Source organism: Nelusetta ayraudi, unplaced genomic scaffold (genome assembly GCF_046127955.1).
Source record: "Nelusetta ayraudi isolate G7.1 ecotype Tasmania unplaced genomic scaffold, CSIRO-AGI_Nayr_v1 ptg000019l, whole genome shotgun sequence".
Lineage (NCBI taxonomy): Eukaryota > Metazoa > Chordata > Actinopteri > Tetraodontiformes > Monacanthidae > Nelusetta > Nelusetta ayraudi.
Window position 1 is genome coordinate 1,636,742 of NW_027466069.1, and position 19,090 is coordinate 1,655,831.

The 19,090-nt window shown below is 44.3% G+C and overlaps 5 protein-coding genes and 1 long non-coding RNA gene across 8 annotated transcripts in view; 4 read left to right on the forward strand and 2 right to left on the reverse strand.

Moving 5' to 3' along the window:
• Positions 1-1,765, forward strand: part of prkar2aa (protein kinase, cAMP-dependent, regulatory, type II, alpha A) — a 33,482-nt gene extending 31,717 nt beyond the window's left edge. For all 3 annotated transcript variants that reach the window (XM_076026172.1, XM_076026170.1, XM_076026171.1), the window contains 4 exons: positions 253-327; positions 463-528; positions 778-916; positions 1,331-1,765. In XM_076026172.1, coding sequence (XP_075882287.1) covers positions 253-327; positions 463-528; positions 778-916; positions 1,331-1,455 — 405 coding nt within the window. In that variant the 3' untranslated portion in view covers positions 1,456-1,765. The remainder of the gene's footprint in view (positions 1-252; positions 328-462; positions 529-777; positions 917-1,330) is intronic.
• The window catches only part of LOC142888133 (uncharacterized), an 85,275-nt gene that overhangs the window by 37,983 nt on the left and 28,202 nt on the right, over positions 1-19,090 (reverse strand). The gene's annotated exons all lie outside the window — the stretch shown is intronic.
• Positions 3,720-7,271, forward strand: naa80 (N-alpha-acetyltransferase 80, NatH catalytic subunit). Its single transcript, XM_076026177.1, has 2 exons — positions 3,720-3,899; positions 6,112-7,271. Coding segments are annotated over exons 1-2 (891 nt in total). The 5' UTR covers positions 3,720-3,897; the 3' UTR covers positions 7,001-7,271.
• On the forward strand, positions 4,909-10,932 carry hyal3 (hyaluronidase 3). The gene is made up of 7 exons (XM_076026168.1): positions 4,909-5,004; positions 7,842-8,128; positions 8,724-9,156; positions 9,660-9,810; positions 9,951-10,077; positions 10,184-10,273; positions 10,365-10,932. Exons 2-7 carry the CDS (start codon positions 7,868-7,870, stop codon positions 10,620-10,622), a joined length of 1,320 nt encoding a protein of 439 aa, XP_075882283.1. The 5' UTR covers positions 4,909-5,004; positions 7,842-7,867; the 3' UTR covers positions 10,623-10,932.
• On the reverse strand, positions 11,007-13,782 carry LOC142888115 (uncharacterized). The gene is made up of 3 exons (XM_076026146.1): positions 12,021-13,782; positions 11,362-11,580; positions 11,007-11,181 (listed from the first exon to the last, which is right to left on the reverse strand). The coding sequence occupies exons 1-3, from the start codon at positions 12,154-12,156 to the stop codon at positions 11,045-11,047; spliced, it is 492 nt and encodes a 163-aa protein (XP_075882261.1). The 5' UTR covers positions 12,157-13,782; the 3' UTR covers positions 11,007-11,044.
• On the forward strand, positions 13,806-19,072 carry amt (aminomethyltransferase). Its single transcript, XM_076026145.1, has 9 exons — positions 13,806-14,415; positions 15,603-15,770; positions 15,978-16,058; positions 16,184-16,315; positions 16,421-16,499; positions 16,910-17,055; positions 17,471-17,651; positions 17,790-17,945; positions 18,201-19,072. The coding sequence occupies exons 1-9, from the start codon at positions 14,284-14,286 to the stop codon at positions 18,374-18,376; spliced, it is 1,251 nt and encodes a 416-aa protein (XP_075882260.1). The 5' UTR covers positions 13,806-14,283; the 3' UTR covers positions 18,377-19,072.

Here is a 19,090-nt window from a genome sequence, read left to right on the forward strand (position 1 = left end):
TCCACACTGCTGGAAGCATGTGTGTAAGTCAACACAAACAGGTCCTCTTAATCAAGTATCTTTTTACCATCAACATTTTTTCACTTACTGATGGAAACTTATAGTAATTCACTCACCTGTCCAGCATCTGATGTGTGAAGAAGCCATAAAAGTGTTAACATGATCGGTGACCTGCGTGCACCGTCGTGAGTTCTCACCAGACTGCATTTTCATTGTTTCTCTCCCCTCACGATGCCCCGTTTCACTGTGCAGGTGGCGGAGAGGATGAAGATCGTGGATGTATTAGGAGCCAAGCAGTTCTCGGATGGAGAGCGCATCATCACACAGGTGGGCGTCCACTCACTGAGGTTTCAGAGAGAGAGAGAGAGAGAGAGAGAGAGAGAGAGAGAGAGAGAGAGAGAGAGAGAGAGACCATGCAAACGCCGAGGATCTCACCACAAACTGTGTCTTTTGGCTCCTCAGGGCGACAAGGCGGACTGTTTCTACATTGTGGAGACTGGGGAGGTCAAGATCATGATGAAGAGCAAAGTAAGATCCTGTTTAACAGCTTCATTTCGCAGTGATGAGCAGGGGTTGGATGTCTGTTTATCCTCTAAGGCACAAATAGAACCACGGACACATCTCACTATATAAAAAATAATAATAAAGTGAACATTTCCTTCCTTTCCCCAGCAGCAGTGGCAGTTGTGGTTTTACATTTGAAGATCTAAGTGTTTTTCACCGAGGGGAACGTTTCGTTGTTCCTGCACCTAATCCCCCCCTCCTCCCTCCTTGCAGACGAAAGCAGACCATGCGGACAATGCGGAGGTTGAAATAGCGAGGTGTACCAGGGGTCAGTACTTTGGGGAGCTGGCCTTGGTCACCAACAAGCCGCGGGCCGCCTCGGCTTACGCAGTGGGCGCTATGAAGTGTTTGGGTAAGACCGACGCCCCCGAACCTGACTGTTCATAAGCATGTGCATCTCCTCATGGCACAAAGGATCATTGTTGGAGGAAAAAAAATGTAAAGAAAATGCGAGACACGGCATTAAATGTAATGATTGTGGATTTTCCTGCAAAAGGAAATTTTGGAGTGTAGTATTTGAAAAAAAAATTTTTTTCAAGATATTATGTTTGTAAGAAGGTCATATGTGTAAATAAGGTGAGTTCATATTTGTCGGTTGACATTTATGGTGTTTAAATCACAAAAAATATATATCTTTATTGCAATGAACTTGAATTTTTTTTTTTATATAAATCGTTATGGGCACAACACTGAGAATTCTTAGAGGAACCAACTGTGACTCTACAAAGCCACACCTGACCCCCTCCCCTCTGTGTCATCCCTGCAGTAATAGACGTGCAGGCGTTTGAGCGCCTGCTGGGCTCCTGTAAGGAGATCATGAAGAGGAACATCGCCCACTATGAGGAGCAGCTGGTGGCCCTGTTTGGCTCCAGTATGGACCTGAGAGACTGAGCCTCCCACACCACCCTCCGTGCCTTCTAATGTTACTACTACTACTACCACACACACACACACACACACACACACACACACGCACACATGCACACATGCACATGCGCACACACGCTATGGCTTTTACGTTACTTACAGTCATAGTGAGCTCTACACAGAACACATGAGAGACTGGCTTCAGCTGCAAGTGCATGGATGCTCACAGTCACACAAGTCCCTCCTCCACACTGACACTTCAAGCAGACGCCACAAGAGGCGCACTTCACGTAATCTGCTCACCCTTGGGCACACACACACACACACACACACACACACACACACACACACAAACACAAACACACAATCCCGACCCTTATTGATATGCTTACTTTGTTGTGCGTGCACACACACACTCACACGCACACACACACACACAGCTAGAGGCCACATATTGTGTTGACTGAGCCAGCTTCACTTTTGCAGTATGAATGTCGCCACTGCAGTTACCTTAATACAGGTGACATAGTGCAATGCAGATCTCGCTCTCTCTGTCTCTCTCTCTCTCTCTCCCCCGCCCCCCTCTCTCTCTCTCTTACACACACACACACACACACACGTTATGTTCAAAAACCACATCATCATGCTAATTTTGTGTAGGCTTTGCATTCACATGAGCACTTGGACAACTCAAAGTTGTTGCAGCTGCAAGCACCTGTTGAACACACACACACATGCACGCACGCACACAGAGGTACAGATATTCAAAAACATTTTGGTGACCACACTGGCATCAACAGTTACATTGTGGTAAAAAAAAGGAGACGAGAAACTCTCAGACAAGGAAAATGAGTCAAATGCAAAAAAAAAAAAAGAGAGAGAGAAGAGTTTAATGACGACATATGTTTTAGAAATGTTTTATGAAGATTAAATAAAGAAGCTTTGATAAAATATTATTTAAATAAAAAAAAAGTGTTTCCTCTTTGGGAGGCAGGGGTGCTGTACTTTGGGGTGCGCTCCATTTCTTCCTCTACTGTTGTTGATTGAATTGAGTTAGTGCTGGTGATTATTGCAGTACCACAGGAAAAAAGAAGAAGAACAACAACCGTGAAAACGATAATGACACTTTTTCTGGGCCATTCTTATTCTATTATTGACGCCACACTTATTACGTATTATGTAAGACTTAATTATTAATGTATTGTTATTATTCGTTTATTTTCGTTTTACTTTGACCAAATCTGATAAAATTCACCCTTCATCTCTGACAAGATGTATAAACAGAGAAGAAATTCTAATAAAAAAAAAACAGTAGTGCTTATTTCTCCTTGATTATCTTTGAATGAGTTGTCCTGGATTTAAAAAAAAAAACAACAAAAAATAAATACAGAAAAAAAAATAAAGCAAACGTTTTCTTAATAATCTCAGCTGTCCATGTCAATTTTTTTTTATACCTCATACTGTATGTTCATTCAAAAGAAAATAACCTGATTATTGTCATGCAACGAGCTATTTGAGTGACACATATTTTAAAGGAACTGTTTTCACAGAGATATTGCAGTGAGACCTTTGCTATAACTATAGCTTCTTTTTTTATATATATTTGTTGGCTTTGTTGTGTTCCTGGCTGTTCTTGAAATGCACACATAGTTGTTAAAATCAACATTTTTTTATATTGAATTAATTATTCGATTTCAAATAGGATTTAATTTATTTATTTAAGGACATTATTTTACGACTGGTTTGTTTTCTAGGTCTAAAGATGGAGTTGGTGTTCGTGCCGTAGTTACGTTTGCAAGCCTTCGTGATTGGATTACATCAATATAAATTTGTCCAAATAATTTGTAGCTGGGCGACACGGTGGCGCAGTGGTTAGCACTGCCGCCTCACAGCAAGAAGGTCGTGGGTTCGATTCCGGGGCCCGGGCCTGGGACCTTTCTGTGTGGAGTTTGCATGTTCTCCCTGTGTCTGCGTGGGTTCTCTTCGGGTTCTCCGGCTTCCTCCTACAGTCCAAAAACATGCCTGTGAGGTCAAGTGAACCTAGGTCTAAATTGTCCGTAGGGTGTGCATGTGAGTGTGAATGGTTGTTTGTCTCTATGTGGCCCTGCGATGAACTGGCGACTTGTCCAGGGTGAACCCTGCCTTCGCCCTAAGACAGCTGGGATAGGCTCCAGCAGACCCCCATGACCCTGAATAGGAATAAGCGGGTATAGAAGATGAATGAATGAATGAATTTGTAGCTGGAGTTTAGTCGTTAGAATGGACGTCATCAACTGCGGCTAAGCCTCTTGTGTAATCACATCCAGCAAAGACGCCGAGAGTAGCTGGCCAGGAATGTCGTATGTGACGTAGTTTGTTTGAGCGGTGTTGCCGTAGCGTACTGTCACACTCCAGCAAGTTTCTGCAAATGCGCGTTAACAGAATCTTACCACCGACGCCCACCGATGACAAACGCCGGCGTTAAACATGTAGGTAACTTTGTTCGGCTGTAAAGAAATAATGTATGACCCCGTGGTATGTGCAGCTTTTAAAAGGCGTAAACACGTGGTTATCTTTGACAGCCGTAACACGCCTGTAAGAGAAAGTAGTCCAGACAGAAGCTAGCTAGCACGCCGGACTGGCTTCAGTCTGCTAACTCTTGCCATACATGGAAGTTAACGCGGAGTGGCAGGAGTGAGGTAATTGAGTAAAAAATAAAATAGTGTGAGGTCGTCTTTTTTTCTTCTTCTTCTTTTCTTTAACACGTTTATCTTTTTTCCGATATATCTGTGGGTTCTCAGCTGGTGCCGTTAGTTGGGGAGGAAACGCGTTTCCTTGCTGATATTAGCAGTCCAAAATTAAATGTCGGTGCATAGATGAATACACACAAAAAAAATAACAAACACACTAATAGCCAAAATGTATTTGTGACTTTCCAAAAATGTGAAAATAAATGTTGGTAGTGATACTTTGCTTGGCTATGTATCACATCTCACACACAAATACGATACATTTAAAAGTTGCAATGTTATGAGTTACAGTGACTCGAGTTGAAATGCATCTAATACCAGATGCAATTACCATCTATAACCAACAAAATAAATTGTTCTTTAAACTTATCCGTACCATTTTTTTTAAAAAAAAAAATAATAATGAATACTATCAATATTTGTATGTCACAAATCCTAAATATAATGTTGACTTGAATTAGACATCATCAGGATATGTAATTCTGTTGCAACCTACTGCAAAAATATAAAGAGATTATCAAAACATTAGTCGAAGTGAATAATATCTTTTGATTGCAACAAATTGCAAAACTCAGGTTTTAATTTTTTGTTTTTATTAGAGATTTGAAATAGAAAGACCATAACATTCAGCGAGATACTGTCAGCTTGATTTTGTCAGAGGAAGCAGAAATGAGAAGCTTATGCTGAAGTAACAGGCTTCTGATCTTTTCACGCTTCCACCAGCTTCCTGTATTTGTAACGTCCTTTTTTTCTGATTGGAATGTAATTTCCGTTCAGTGGGTAGTACTTCACTGACTTCAGCTATCTGTCTTGTCAGTCATCTGACTGCAGCTCTCCTCTTGTGGTAAGTTGGTCCGTCGCGGCTCTTTCTAAAATATTTTGTGTATGGCGGGGGTTTTGTTATTATACATTTAGTTCTTATTTATCCTATCAAAAATAATACCAGTCTGCATATTGAGGCACAATTTAAATAAGTTAAACATTTCCTCACTGCGTTCAATCCTTCTCGTTTTGGAATTAATCTTGAATTCGCATAAATTTATGGCGAAGAACTTTACAGAAAAATGTGTGCAGCAAATTTTATAAAGGAGTTTTATGCTTTCTTAAACTTACTCGGTTCAAACCCTCTGTAAAGTCAACTGTCAGCACCAAACTTGAAGGTGTAAAAATGTCATGGTTCAGTTTGGGAGGTTGGTCTCTTCAGCACCGAAGGTGATAAAAAAAACAAAAAACAAATGTCCTCAGTGGTATCTGCAAAGGCCTGATAAGAAATTGACTTAGCAACACATCGTTTTTCTGTTGTTACATGTGAAAGCCAATACTGTCAAAGTTTACATCAAAGTTTTTCTGTTGGTTATTCTACTGAGCTACTTTTTTAGTCTACTTTATTGGCATATCTGCATATAGCGGCAGCAATTGATGTTCAATATACTGCATACAATTTGTCATTTTTTTATGTTAAAAGTAGTTATTGCTTATGATCTCTTCCTGATGATAATCTCAGTTGAGAATAGAAATCCTGTTAAAGTTGTAGAACTTCCTAGAAATGATTATCTATTTTTAGAATGAGTTTTCAGGTCTGTCAGCTGTCGTCCCAGCCTCTAGAATGGGCCAAACAACTTTGACCTGAAAATGGACCGTTTACACTCAGTCCAGTTTTCGAGTGCGTCCATCATCTGTCTGCACTTCTGGGCACGGAAATCTCAAAGATGTTCTCACACTCTGTGGCGGAAACAGAATTAAGGCGGATCACTGGTTTGCTTTCGTCGTCCTCCTCCGACAGTATCGTTAGTCAGCTCAGAAAATAGTTCCGTCCCGCTGTGTCAGACCACAATTTAATCAAACGAACCGCACGGACGGACGGACGGACTGCATGATTAAAGCACTTTCTACATCCTAGTATCTGCCACCTAGCAGCTGACTGACTTTAGACCAACCCTGATCACTGCAGGTCTGAACCCTTAACAGCAGTAGATTCCCAACCAGAGAGCGGAGGTAGACCGAGCGGGGACCCACACTCCACAGCAACAACAACATCATCAGCGTCTGACGGTCAGACTCAGAATGTCGGGAAAGACTGCGGACAGCCGGAGACGACCCGGGCGGTGCCCATCCACCTGCGGCCGGACCTGCTGGTGCCCTGCGCCGACCTGGTCAACTCGGAGTGGAAGAGGAGCCAGGCGGCAAGGGTCCACTCCCTGCAGAAGTCCTGCGCAGACTTCCCCGTCTGCCTGGCGCTGCTGCGGGTGCACGGAGGGGCGGAGCAGCTGGTTGGCCACGCCCGCCTGTCCCGGGTGGTGGGGCGCGGCGGCAGTCTCTTCGTGGAGTCAGTGGTGGTGCCGCGGGCGGAGCGTGGGCGGGGCTACGGCCGCACGCTGATGCGGGAGGCGGAGCTCTACGCCAGGAGCAGGGGCTTCGCGCGCCTGTGCCTGACCACGCACGACAAGCAGCGCTTCTACGCCCACGTGGGCTACGTGCTCTCGACACCGGTGCAGAACGCCGGCGCCATGGCGGCGTTTGTTCCTATGGGGGCGCTGCTGAGGTTCTCCGGGATGCCCAGTGAGGAGGCGAGAACAGGGAAGGGGGCGCAGAGCGGAGGGAACCCCCAAGTTCCACAAGAGGACGGAGACTCAGCAGCCCCTCCTCCTCCACCGCCTCCAGCTCCTCCACCGCTACACAGTCCTCCCATCCCTCCACCTCCACCCCTCAACCCTTCCATCCCTCCCCCGCCTCCTCCTCCGCCTCCATCTGCAGGCCAGCCAGTTGCACAGACTCTGAGCGAGACCCCCTACAGAGACCTCAGAGGAGTTCCCATCTTTTGGATGCACAAAGACATTTGACAAAGCGGCCGTCTGATGGACGTGGCTGTGAAGTGGCCCAGCAGCTCGTGCCTCTGGGCTGAAACCTGTGAACTGAATGAACAAATCAAACCAGAACAACAAGGGCTTCTCACGTCTGGGGTGTAAGACATTTCAAATGCAGACCGAAATATGTTTACTGAACCAAAGCCAAACTCCAAACACGCTTACACGAGCTTCCTACCTCTCGGTTTGTTTTTGAGTGTTTTTAGTTCAATATTGAAATTTGCAATTAAAAAAGTGCTCCCTTAAAGTGTGTTGTTTGATATTAGTGTGTTTTGACCCTGGCCTGACTGACTTGCATTGCACAGGATGCTTGTATGTGATTTAACCCTTACCAAAGAATTAGTGTATTGCGGATATAACACATTTTAAGAACAGGTGGCACTTTCCACCTTACAACTTGATGCGTTTTGGTGAAAATGAAAACCCAATGAAAATGGACCATTAGCACAGAAGAAGACAACAAGTCAGATCTGAAAAGAACTGATGATATTTTTACATTCATACATTTTGATGATAACATCAAGTGTTTTCAGAAAACTTAAACTGAAAATCAGGAATTTTATTAAAATCTTCAATTGCACATTTCCAGGAGGAAATCAGTCATCTTTATTGACAAGCAACTCAACCAAATGACTTGAAGCAGTTTGCTTTTTATTGAAAAATATTTGCTAGCTCGTTGGACAGTCACAGAAAAACCATAATGTAGATGACTGGCATGGTGTCTGATTTAAAAGAGATTTTATTTCAAAAATGTTAATTTCTACTGTCAGCAGCCAGAATCAGTCTGATGAAAATATTCTCTCTCCCTGTCTGTCAGGAAAGACCCATCACTGATGAACAGCCATGCTGCTGAATTGTCTCCTGCTCTTCCTCCCTCTCATCTCCTTCACCCCCCCATCACATGCCTCCACCTCCGGTCCAGGCTCCTCCCACAGCCCCCCTCCTTCTGTGCCTCCCGCAGCGGCGCCACCCATTCTGCGTAACTTGCCCTTCACCGTGGTGTGGAACATGCCCACGGCTCGCTGCCACAGGCGCCACAACATTGACCTGGACCTGAAGGACTTTTACATTGTTGAGAACAAGCGGCAGCGCTTCCAGGGGCAGGTGATTGTTCCCAGTGGGCCACAGCATCCTCCTCACTGCTGTCCTATGAACTGGCTCAGTGTAGTGACTCTGTGATGTCGCAGGGAGCAAAGAGACTGCTGCCAGTGTACATACATATACATATATATGTATATAGAATAATTAGTAAAGCAAGCTAGCTGCATTAGAATCCATCATTAAAAACACAAACCATTTAACATTTTTTTCGCTTAAAAACTATGTGTGTGTATACATATATATAAATACATATATATGTATACACACACACACACATATATATAATATTAGCTTCTTACTTAACTATTTTTTTTTAAAAGTCTGAGTAGTGCTAATAGACAACAACATCTTGCATGTGAATTGCATTCTGATTTGCTGCTTCTGTTCGCTCATCTTTAAAATCACCATTTAGCTGTTTCCTGCAACGCTCTCTGCTGAATCATTTTCCGAGCTACTTTGCTCCCTGTATTGGAAATGGGGTCGATGACGATGCTGAATGCGCTCCAAGCCGAAACAAAACAGCAAAAAAATTGGCTGTAAAACTTTCTTCAGTTGTAACCCTAAATAACTTCAAAGCCCAATGTTTCTGTTTCTCCAGCGCATGACCATCTACTACCGTGACCACCTGGGCACGTATCCCTACCTGTCCCACGAGGGCGGGAAGGTGAACGGAGGGCTGCCTCAGCTCGGTAACCTCTCGGTACACCTGGCACTCACCACCACAGAGGTGTCCGGCATGCTGTGGCCAAACTTCACCGGATTGGGCGTCATCGACTGGGAGGAGTGGCACCCGCTGTGGGGGAGGAACTCTGGCGCCAAGAGAAAATACAGGCAGCTGTCCAAGCTGCTGGTGAAACAGCAGAGTCCCTATCTGTCGCAAAGGGCCACCGTGGCGGCGGCGAGGAGGGAGTTTGAGGAAAGCGCTCAGAAGTACATGGAGGGGACGCTGCAGGCGGTGGTCCGAGAGCGGCCGCGTGGCCACTGGGGCTTTTACAGCTTTCCAGTCTGCTTCAATAAGCAGAGGACAACAGGTAGGTGCACATTCATCTCGCCAGGGTCCCCTCTATTGTCCCACTATTCTGTTGTTTTGATGCAGTGCAATTTTACCGTGTAATTCCACATTGCTGAATTAATTGTTGGAACTTGATGTTTTAAAGCTGCGGTCTTGGCCAGGCTTCCCAGATTGTTGTAGCTCGATGGGACTGACCTGGTTAACTAAAGGCTAAAAAAAAAAAAAAAAGTTACCAATCAGCATTGTTTTAGTTATGTTAAAAAATGTAAGTGGTGGCAAAATGGTTAAAAGGCATTTACATTCCTTGAAATTAAAAGTAACCTCAATCTGTCACTCAATTTACAAGAAAATAAAAATCTAATTGCTCTATAATTTGCAATTGATGGTCATTTGGAGAGCGTGTTCCGTTACCCTTTATGGAGTGTTGAGTTTAAAGTGTAAAATGTCAATGCATGAATTCTGATGTCACACCTGTTTTGTGCATTTGTATATTTTTAAAATGTATTTCTAATGTCCAATTAGACAAGAGCTACACAGGACTCTGCCGCAGAGGGACCAAAAGGCTTAACGACCGTCTCTCCTGGCTGTGGTTCGGCTCCACGGCTCTCTATCCCAGCATCTACCTGCAACAGCAGAGCCTCGGGGGCTCCAGGGACGCCGTTCTGATGGTCAGGTCAGTCGGCTGTCTGGGATCTGTCCCTTTCTTTCTACTATTATTACTATTAGATACTCCCAGAGTCAGTTCAGTTCAATTGCGATTGATGTCCCAGCGTTAATTGTGTGTGTGTGTGTGTGTGTGTGTGTCTCCCCCAGGCACACAGTGCTGGAGGCTCTGAGGGTGGCATCGGTTTGGCGCCACGGAAACACTTCCAGCCATTCCACACCGGTCATTCCCTACGCCAGGCTGGCGTTCGCACACACGCTGAATTTCCTTAACGAGGTAGGGTTCCTGTCGCGCTTCCTGAGACACACGCACACACACGTGTACGCTCATTCACGCTTGATGGGACTGCGTGGTACAAACACACATGGTGCTGTGTGAGCAGACGGACCTGATGCACACGCTGGGAGAGAGTGCAGCGCTGGGAGCCGCCGGCGTGGTGCTGTGGGGAGAGACGCAGTTCGCCAAATCTGAGGTGTGCAACACTCATGAAAATGTTCCGTGCGCGTGCGTCTGTGCGCGTTTCTGACATGCAACCCCGACTGTTTCTCCCCGAACCTTCCCAGCACCAGTGCGCCCTCCTCAGGGACTACCTTCACACTGTCCTGGGTCCCTTCATCCGCTCCCTGACGGCTGACGCCCACCGCTGCAGCCTCAGACTCTGCCACGGCAACGGGCGCTGCGTCCGGCGACGCCCCAACTCTGGTCACATGTTCTTCTCGCGTGTGGCGTCCAAGCCTGATAAACGAGAGCTCAATTCCAGCCACTTTCGGTGTCAGTGCTACACTGGATGGAATGGGTCAAACTGTCAGAATAAAGGTTAAAAGCCACAGCGATGGGCTGCAGTCAAGGAAAATTATTCAGATTAATATATTTATCAAATATAGATTCACTGGTATCTTATATGCACAAGCACAGGTTCAATTTATTGTAAAAGACAAAGAAAGAGAAACAAAAAAGTACAGAGAAGCAAATAGACACATGCTTAGCAATGTTCTAATCCACTCAAGCTAGCATCACAGAAATAGACACAACTGCTTGATAAATGTTGCTCACTATGTCAAGCAATTACACTGCTGCAGTATAATTTGTTTGGCACCAGCAATAAATGTGCACTGTTGCTCAACAACAGAATGAGTTATGTGAATCATTTCATGTTTTTGAGTCACGAGGAATTGTGTTCGTTTGAGTGTGTGAAAAGTGACGTTAACGAGGTGATTTTTTTTTTGTTGTTGTTGTGGTTCCCTCATGTCCCTCCTCTCAGTGCTGTCAAGTTGTGTCTGAGTGCCTGCAGTTCCTGGATGAGTAGCGACAGCTCTGTGGCTGCCGCCTCCTTCTGCTTCAGTGCCTCAGTTAGCCGCTGCACAGCGCCGCCCTGCTGGACTGTGAGGGAAACAAAAAAAAAACAAACAAAAAAAAACATTGAGACACTTGCGTTTGACCATAATGAAGCAAAATTCCAAATTCAAGAAGTTGCATGAGAGTATATGGCTTTGTTTTTGTTTGTTTTTTTAAAGATTAATGAATGGAAATAATAACTATGAATGAGTTGGGTTTTTTTACCCAGGAAATAGAAGATGAGCAATACAGTCAGCAGCAGCAGAGTGATGATGGCACAACCCATAGCATAGGCCCGAGACGAACTGGGAGTCAACATGTCCTGCAGACGACTCTGCCACTTGCTGCCGGCCGGAGGTCGTCTTGGATTAGTAGCTGGCGCGTCACAAGTGAAGAGATTTCCGTTCGGGGAGGGGGTGTACGCTGGGCGAGGGGGGCGCGTTGCTGCGTTCAACAACAACAGAAGGCGTCAGTGTTGAGAAGTGTTTGTCTTTTTTCACAATCAAACATGTCATCTGGATATATGTGTTCCAATGAAATGTTAAGGGTGTGTGCTTCCTACAATCTGCGTGTGTGCATATGTGCTTTGTCATGTTGCTGTATTCTGGTTGCGTGTACACTTTTTGTGGCTAAGCCAAGGGTGCATTAATCTAGTAGTGATATAAGGGTTTGTTTATCGTTGGTGACATGAGGTTGCTTGTGTGTATACCTCTGAAAGGGGGCATCAAGGTGCATGGGCTTGTGCGTGTGTGTGTGTAGATGAGGCAACCTTTCTGGTGATCTCTGATCAATGTGGGCACATCTATGATTGTGCTAAGTTTTGGAAGTTTATGTACCTCTGTTGTGTGTATACCTTGCAGTGGTGTTCAGGTTGTGTTGAGTACCTTTGTGGCTGTGTTCGTGATGCATCCGGTGCAGGTCGTTGATGGAGTCCACAGAGTGGAGCTCGATCTCGGTCAGGTCTTTGTCACTGACCCTGTAGAGCTGAGGGGTGGTGTGGGAGGAGGAAGGCCTCGACATGTTGTCGGCTCTCACGGTGACTGAACAGTTTGATGGATGCAGGTAGTTCAGGGAACCAATAAGTCAACCCTTCCTCCTCAGTGAGGATATCACTATGACTGTTCAGAAGGCTCACTGGGTGACCTCTTCCAAAAACAAAAAATAATAATAAAAAAAATATATAGTGCTGCCTTATCTGACAGATTGGTAATTCTGGCAAATCTATGAGAAATTCTTTGACAGTACTTTAAATGAGACACAAAGTGAATAAAGCTGAGTGACTTATTGAAACCTGGAAAATTCTTATTATGTGTATAAAACAAATTATCAGTGTCTGTCTACATATGTCATATTTATCAAACAAAAGATCTCATGACTGCAAATGCTTACTGTCAGGATGTGAAAGTTTCCTTCACACTCGCAATTAAAACTGGCTGCAGATTAGCATCCTGTAAATAATCTCATGTTTATAATGAAGACAGTACCAAGTAGATTATCCTGTATGTGAATGAGGAAGGCAATAGCAAGAACAACATGTCATGAAAAGAGCAGATGGCCGTCATGGAGAGAAAAACTAATGGGTCCTGGTTTATCAGCGCTATTAATAGAGCTGATTGTCAAACACAGGAAGGCGTTATGTTGGAGTTTGAATCAAGGACCAAAGGACGGTAAGAGTTCCTATCTAATGGGTGAATGACTCATTAACCCGATTGCTGCCTGATTCCAAATCCTGTGCGGTTTTTACATAATGAAATGAGTCTGCAGATAGTGGTTTGCTTTTCCAGCTCACCTTCCTTAAGTCTCCTTTTCCTGGTTTTGTCTATCTGTCATCAGCCATTTTCCTCCTCATTACACAGGTAGTCAAAATCCACAACGCATATCTACTGTTTCATTTTTTAAAAAAAAGAGAGAGAGAGAGAGAGAGAGAGACAAAAATCCACAAAAGGTGGGACAGGCAAAGATAGTCCAGTCAAAATGAAAATGCATCCCAAATGATGAGTGTGAAGGAATCCCCGATGTCTGAAAGCAGTTTTGTCCCTGGGTTCTCTGTGAGAGAATGTTTCTGACTGAGCAACTGCACAGCGCCCCAGTGCCACCCCCTTCTGCTAATCATGTTTGTGTGCACCCATGTTCCAAATTAGCCCACCCAACTGTCCACTGAGAGTAACTGGAAACATGGAGGGACAGTTAGAGGAAGCCCTTCAAACGCTCGTTACCCCCTCCACCTCCCTCCAAATATGCTCAGACACACAAGCCCAACCCTGGCAGGCCCTCAAGATCTAAAATAGCCTCAGGCACATGGAGGTATTATTAGTTTTCTAAGGCTAAAGGATGACTCAGTGATGTCGGTTGGGGGCATGAGGTGGCAGACTGGGGCAAGCAAACGTGTGGATACTCACCTTGTAGATTTATTTTTGGGACAGGGACAAGTCACATCTAAAGGTTGGAGTTATTCTGAATGATGATTCCTTCCACTGTGGCTGTAGGGCTGCGGAGAACTGGTTAAAGTTTGTAGAATCTGTTTGGCATTGGCTGGCACGCCTAATCAGTCAACTGTCAAGGTCCATGGTAGTGAAAACAGCAGGGAAATTATGGAGAATGCAACATGGATTGTTCTATTTTACAATATCATATGAAGTGGAGTTACCAAGCATTTCTTTATCCACAATTGTTTTCACAAATTCAGTGCCACATAGCTCATTGCTTATCACAGCTAAACTCTTACTTTTCAAACTTCAAATGAATGTACTTGTACAGCAACTGAATTTCATTTCACTTTTACATTTTAGCTAGCCGACAGTTCACTCATGCTGTTAGCATGTGCTTTGAATAATTTTGATAACATTGACAGGAGGCTTGTTAAATAAAGATATGGCATTATTTATTTATTTATTTATTTATTTCACATTGTATTTTTGTAACGCATTGTGAAATCTATTTTTAGAAACTTAAAAATTGTGTGCGGGCTCTGCGATCTAGCCGGTGAGCAAAATAACTTCATTTCCCAGAAGTCTTTGCAATAGACTTGCTGTTTTATGCCAAGGAACGCATAAATTCCGGAGTCCAAATAGTTTTGGTAACACAGCGGAAGTGCTTGCCGTGTGGCGTGTCTGTGTGCAGATAGTGCAGCGGACCTCTGGTGGCAAGATGTTGGCTCGACTGATGGTTGCGGTCCGCGGTTCGGGGCTCGGAGTGCGGGCTTCCGCGGACGGTTTGCTCCGGGTCGCTGGCGCTGGATGTCCGGGGCTGAGGCAGCAGAGGCAGGCTTCCACTGCTGAGGTAAGCGGAGCATGGTGGTGGTAGTGGACCCGCTGCCTGTAGGGGGTCAGAGGGAGGTCCTCGGTGTAAAGCAGCTCGATCACACTTCTGTAATATGTGGAGGATATGAGTAGTAGAATGATAGTAGAATACTATGTCTATTTGTATCTTGTAAAAACACGTTTTTAGATTATGTTTGCCATCTGTTATCCTCCTCATTAACTCTGACTGCCCAGCTGTAGCTCTTGTGGCCCCCTGCTTCCACTTTCTTCATTTAAAATAATACCAGTAAATAACAATAAAACTAATGATCAGATATACTGTTTTTGCCAGTCGTCGTGTTACTTACTCTCTTCGATTCAGGCTTTTGACTAAGAAAGAGTGCATTCTTTTGCTTTCGGCCTGTCATTACTCAGGTTGCAAATATCTTTCAACATGCAGTGTGCTAAATACACAGGCTACTATAACATCCAGGGTGAGTGCACTTCCAAAGAAGAAGCAGCAGCAGCAGCAGTCAGATCATGCAGACATAATGTGTAGCAGCAGATCCTAGCTTTGCCTGTCTCACTTCACTGAGCTGCACCAGATGAGTTTTATTTAAATCACGAGTGACTGATTCCACAGAGCTGTCTGTTGCACATCTCTGCCTCCCCTTTGTGCAGACTTCCTAGCGTGTGCATCATTCATACAGAGTTAGGACTTAAGCCTTATTGGATTAAGGACAATTTTGAGTGTTGCAAAAAGGGAAAGCAGATTTATATATCTCAGTGCGCATGTGCATACATTAACTTTCTGTTCAGAAATCTGTCTATTGACCTCATACGATGAAATTGCCAACTGGAACAGTCTGGATCTTAGTCTTGCATAAACTGTCAGCACAAACTGTCCCACAATGCATTGGTGCCATTGCACTGATAAGCCCCCCCGACTGACTGGTTCAAAGGTCAAGAGTCAAGGAAGGAAGAACTACTGTTTCATTAATTACACTTTAACCAGAGCTTTTTATTGTAGGTCAATTGTGTCATATGATCACTGCAGTGTCTGTTTATTAGATTTAACTGTTAAATCAATAATAATGATAAAAAAAAAATTCCAGGACGTTTACATGATACACTGCTACAATGCATAAACATTACTTTTTTTTTTTTTTTTTTCAGAAAAAAAGAAGCTAAATGTAAAAAGTAATCGTGTCTCCGTATTCATTCCAGGGTGCCCAGAAGAAGACGACCCTGTTTGACTTCCACAGGTCCCAGGGTGGGAAGATGGTGGAGTTTGCCGGCTGGAGCATGCCCGTCCAGTACAAAGACAGCCACATTGTGTCACACATGCACACCAGAGAACACTGCTCCATCTTTGATGTCAGCCACATGCTGCAGGTGGGTCGAACGACGACGCTGATAAAGTACTTCAGTTACATCTGATTACACAGTAGAATTTGCACCGCCAAACATTTGAATCGACATTAAGGAGGGTACAGGTTGTTTTGAAACTAACATGAAACAACATGCCTTGATTGATTGTTTGATTGATTGATTCATTATCTTATTTTTCTTGTTTTGTTTTTTTCCCCCTTTTTCCTTCAGACCAAAGTCCATGGGAAGGACCGGGTGAAGTTCATAGAGTCTTTAGTGGTTGCTGATATTGCTGAACTAAAGGACAACCAGGTGACATGAAAGACAAGTTTGTTTTAAACCTTCAGTTAAAGATTTTTGTGTTTGAGTTTAAAAAATCGAGAAAAAAAATTCCTGCTTCCTTATTCACTCATCTCCAACCACCCACTCTTCCTCAGGGTACGCTGACCCTCTTCACCAATGAGAAGGGCGGGATTATGGACGACCTCATCGTGACAAAGACGGACCAGGCCTACCTGTACGTCGTGTCCAACGCCGGCTGCGCTGACAAAGACTCTGCTCACATGAAGGTGAACGCAGGTGGCTTTGGTGTGTGTGTGTGTGGTAGAACACAAAATGTGCCTTGGTGTCAGTGATTTGAGGAGTGTGTGTGTGCTTGTGTGTGTCACCTTCAGGCAAAACTGGCCGAGTTCAAAGCTGCAGGTTTTGATGTAGATCTGGAGTTCCTTGATGCAGCGCTGATTGCTTTGCAAGGTAAAATATTTACTTCCCTTTTGCATCTCACTGCCTTTTCTTTTTTCCTCTCATCCCTCTTGTCTTGATCTTCTGTGTCAGCACTCTCGTCATCTCCCTGCTGTGTTGTGTGATTATCTTGTTTTCCCTTTTGTTTTATGTAGATAGATATCTGCACATTCAACTGCTAATAAGATGTAAATGTCTTGTTTTTATTTTCCGTTTAGACCTACAAATATTTTATTTTATTTACTTCTATTTATTTTATTGCCTTATTTCTTTAATTAATATAATTCTCGATCTTTTTGCACGATACAGGGATCAATAAAGGTCTTCTTCTTCTTCTTCTTCTTCTTCTTCTTCTTCTTTCCCTGTCATGCCAGTCACTGTCTTCTATGTCACTGACTGATTGCTGGGCTGTGTGTCGGCAGGTCCGGCCATGGCTCAGGTGCTGCAGGCGGGTGTGAAGGAGGACCTCAGTAAGCTGACCTTCATGACGTCCACCTTGACCACCGTGTTCGGCATTCCCAACTGCAGGGTCACCCGCTGCGGTTACACCGGGGAGGATGGAGTGGAGGTCGGCATCTCATTCCCTTTGCCTTTACACCTCGGAAACAACAGTTAGCGCCAGGAGAGACATCACATCTCCCATATCACAGCAAATTCTGGGAATAACCTTCTAAATGTTGCCTGCATTAGTGAAGTGGCTCCTTTGCACTGATGGAAACATCTTTCCTGCCCACACGACTGGAGCTCTGCCTGATGGCAGACTGATGTGGGCGGGTCCCTCTGGCAGAAGAAATCTTGGAGTTTGATTTTCTTTCACTTAAAAGCCTCTTTCATGAGCACCCTCAGAGCTCAGACTCCCTAAAAGACACTGAATACAATGTATTCGTTAGTGTGCGTCTTCATAAAAAAACACTGTCCTCTTGCTTTTGGTCTCCTCTGATCGTTTAACTCGCTCTGATCAAAAGTCCGCCTCTGTGTTCCAGATCTCCGTCCCCCAGTCCCGGGTGGTGGAGCTGACGGAGAAGCTGCTGACTAACAGCGAGGTGAAGCTGGCCGGTCTCGGTGCCAGGGACAGTTTACGGCTGGAGGCGGGGCTTTGTCTCTACGGAAACGACATTGATGAGACGACCACGCCTGTTGAAGCGACTCTGGTCTGGACCATTGGTAAGAATTTCATTTTGCAATGATTAGTTTTTTTTAATGATGGCATTGTTTTTATTTTATATTATGATTTGTCCTGCTTGAGCCTTGGATTCGCAGCGGCCCCCTTTCGCTTATTTACTCCTTTCTTCTCTTTCACAGGAAAGCGCCGACGTCAGACCAAGGATTTCCCCGGCGCTGACATCATCATACCTCAGATCAAAGCCAAGACGGCCAGGAAGAGAGTCGGCCTGGTGTCGACCGGGCCGCCAGTCAGGCAGCACACACCCATACTGGGACCTGATGGAAAGGTCATAGGTCAGTAACCACTCATGAAACGTCACCATGTTAAAGATCTCCACATGCTTCGCTCGCTGGCAGTGTTCTCTTTATGGCATTACTTTTTGAAACATGTCAAGTTAAATTTAAAATTTTGTGCATAAATGTTCAGTTTTAATTATTTTATTATTCATTATGTGCAAAATTACTGAATGGAAGCAAAACAAGGTGAGGACGAAACAGAATCCAAAACGTTGACGGCAGCCTTGAATATGTCGCTGTTGTTTCCTGCAGGTGAGGTGACCAGCGGCTGCCCCTCCCCGTGCCTGAAAATGAACGTTGCCATGGGTTACGTGGACGCGTCGTTCGCCAAGAACGGCACTGCCATCCAGGTGGAGGTCCGGAAGAAGGCGGTACCTGCCACTGTCAGCAAGATGCCCTTCGTGCCCACAAAGTACTACTCTGGATAGGAGGCAACGCACGTTGGCACAAATTCCCGACCATTCCTTTCACCCTGTGACACTGCAAGTCTTCCAGCACTGTGGATGAATGAATGATTTAGCCCATTAAATTCAGTATTTGGGACATGAAAGCAGAGACGCATCTTTCAGTCCCGGAGTTTTTAATAGATGACATACGGTGCAAAAGCTGTCCTGTGTTACAGTTTGTTTAACTAGCATAGATGCACAAAGCTGTTGATGGATGTGTGTAGAAAGAAAATCCACTGGTGAGTCTGGGAGAAATGTTTAAGTGCCTTCCACTGTTTGCTGTCGAATCTTGATTTTTGCTGTTGAAACATGACATTTCCACTGCTGGACCAAAACAAGACTTTCCAATTCCTCTGTAAAGATAAACAACCTACAATCTGTGTTTTCAAATGGACACTACAGGGCCAACTGTCCATCCATCCAACACTAAACACTTTGTTTGTTTCCAGAATTCACTTTTTGTATTACTTAGCAATAATCTTTTATTGATTTTTGGTTGGTTAAACAAGATTTTCTTTCTTTTTCTTTTTCCCCACTATGTTGCTTTGGACTAAACAGAATAGAGGAAATACTACTGATTTAGATGTTTACAGTGATGTTTTAGAGATGCACTATGGACTTAATTTTTAAACAATTAACATTTAAGTGTTGTGGTAACTTCGTGTGTTTAATTTTATATATTAAAAAATCTATATT

Excerpts from the sequence above, each read along its gene's own strand:
- hyal3 (XM_076026168.1), top strand. The coding sequence starts at position 7,868 with ATGCTGCTGAATTGTCTCCTGCTCTTCCTCCCTCTCATCTCCTTCACC. Across the intron at positions 8,129-8,723 it reads GGCAGCGCTTCCAGGGGCAG|CGCATGACCATCTACTACCG; the intron begins GTGATTGTTCCC and ends CTGTTTCTCCAG. Across the intron at positions 10,274-10,364 it reads CGCAGTTCGCCAAATCTGAG|CACCAGTGCGCCCTCCTCAG; the intron begins GTGTGCAACACT and ends GAACCTTCCCAG.
- LOC142888115 (XM_076026146.1), bottom strand. The coding sequence starts at position 12,156 with ATGTCGAGGCCTTCCTCCTCCCACACCACCCCTCAGCTCTACAGGGTC. Across the intron at positions 11,581-12,020 it reads TCACGAACACAGCCACAAAG|CAACGCGCCCCCCTCGCCCA; the intron begins GTACTCAACACA and ends TGTTGAACGCAG. Across the intron at positions 11,182-11,361 it reads GCTCATCTTCTATTTCCTGG|TCCAGCAGGGCGGCGCTGTG; the intron begins GTAAAAAAACCC and ends TTTCCCTCACAG.
- amt (XM_076026145.1), top strand. The coding sequence starts at position 14,284 with ATGTTGGCTCGACTGATGGTTGCGGTCCGCGGTTCGGGGCTCGGAGTG. Across the intron at positions 15,771-15,977 it reads ATGTCAGCCACATGCTGCAG|ACCAAAGTCCATGGGAAGGA; the intron begins GTGGGTCGAACG and ends TTTTTCCTTCAG. Across the intron at positions 16,500-16,909 it reads AGCGCTGATTGCTTTGCAAG|GTCCGGCCATGGCTCAGGTG; the intron begins GTAAAATATTTA and ends GTGTGTCGGCAG.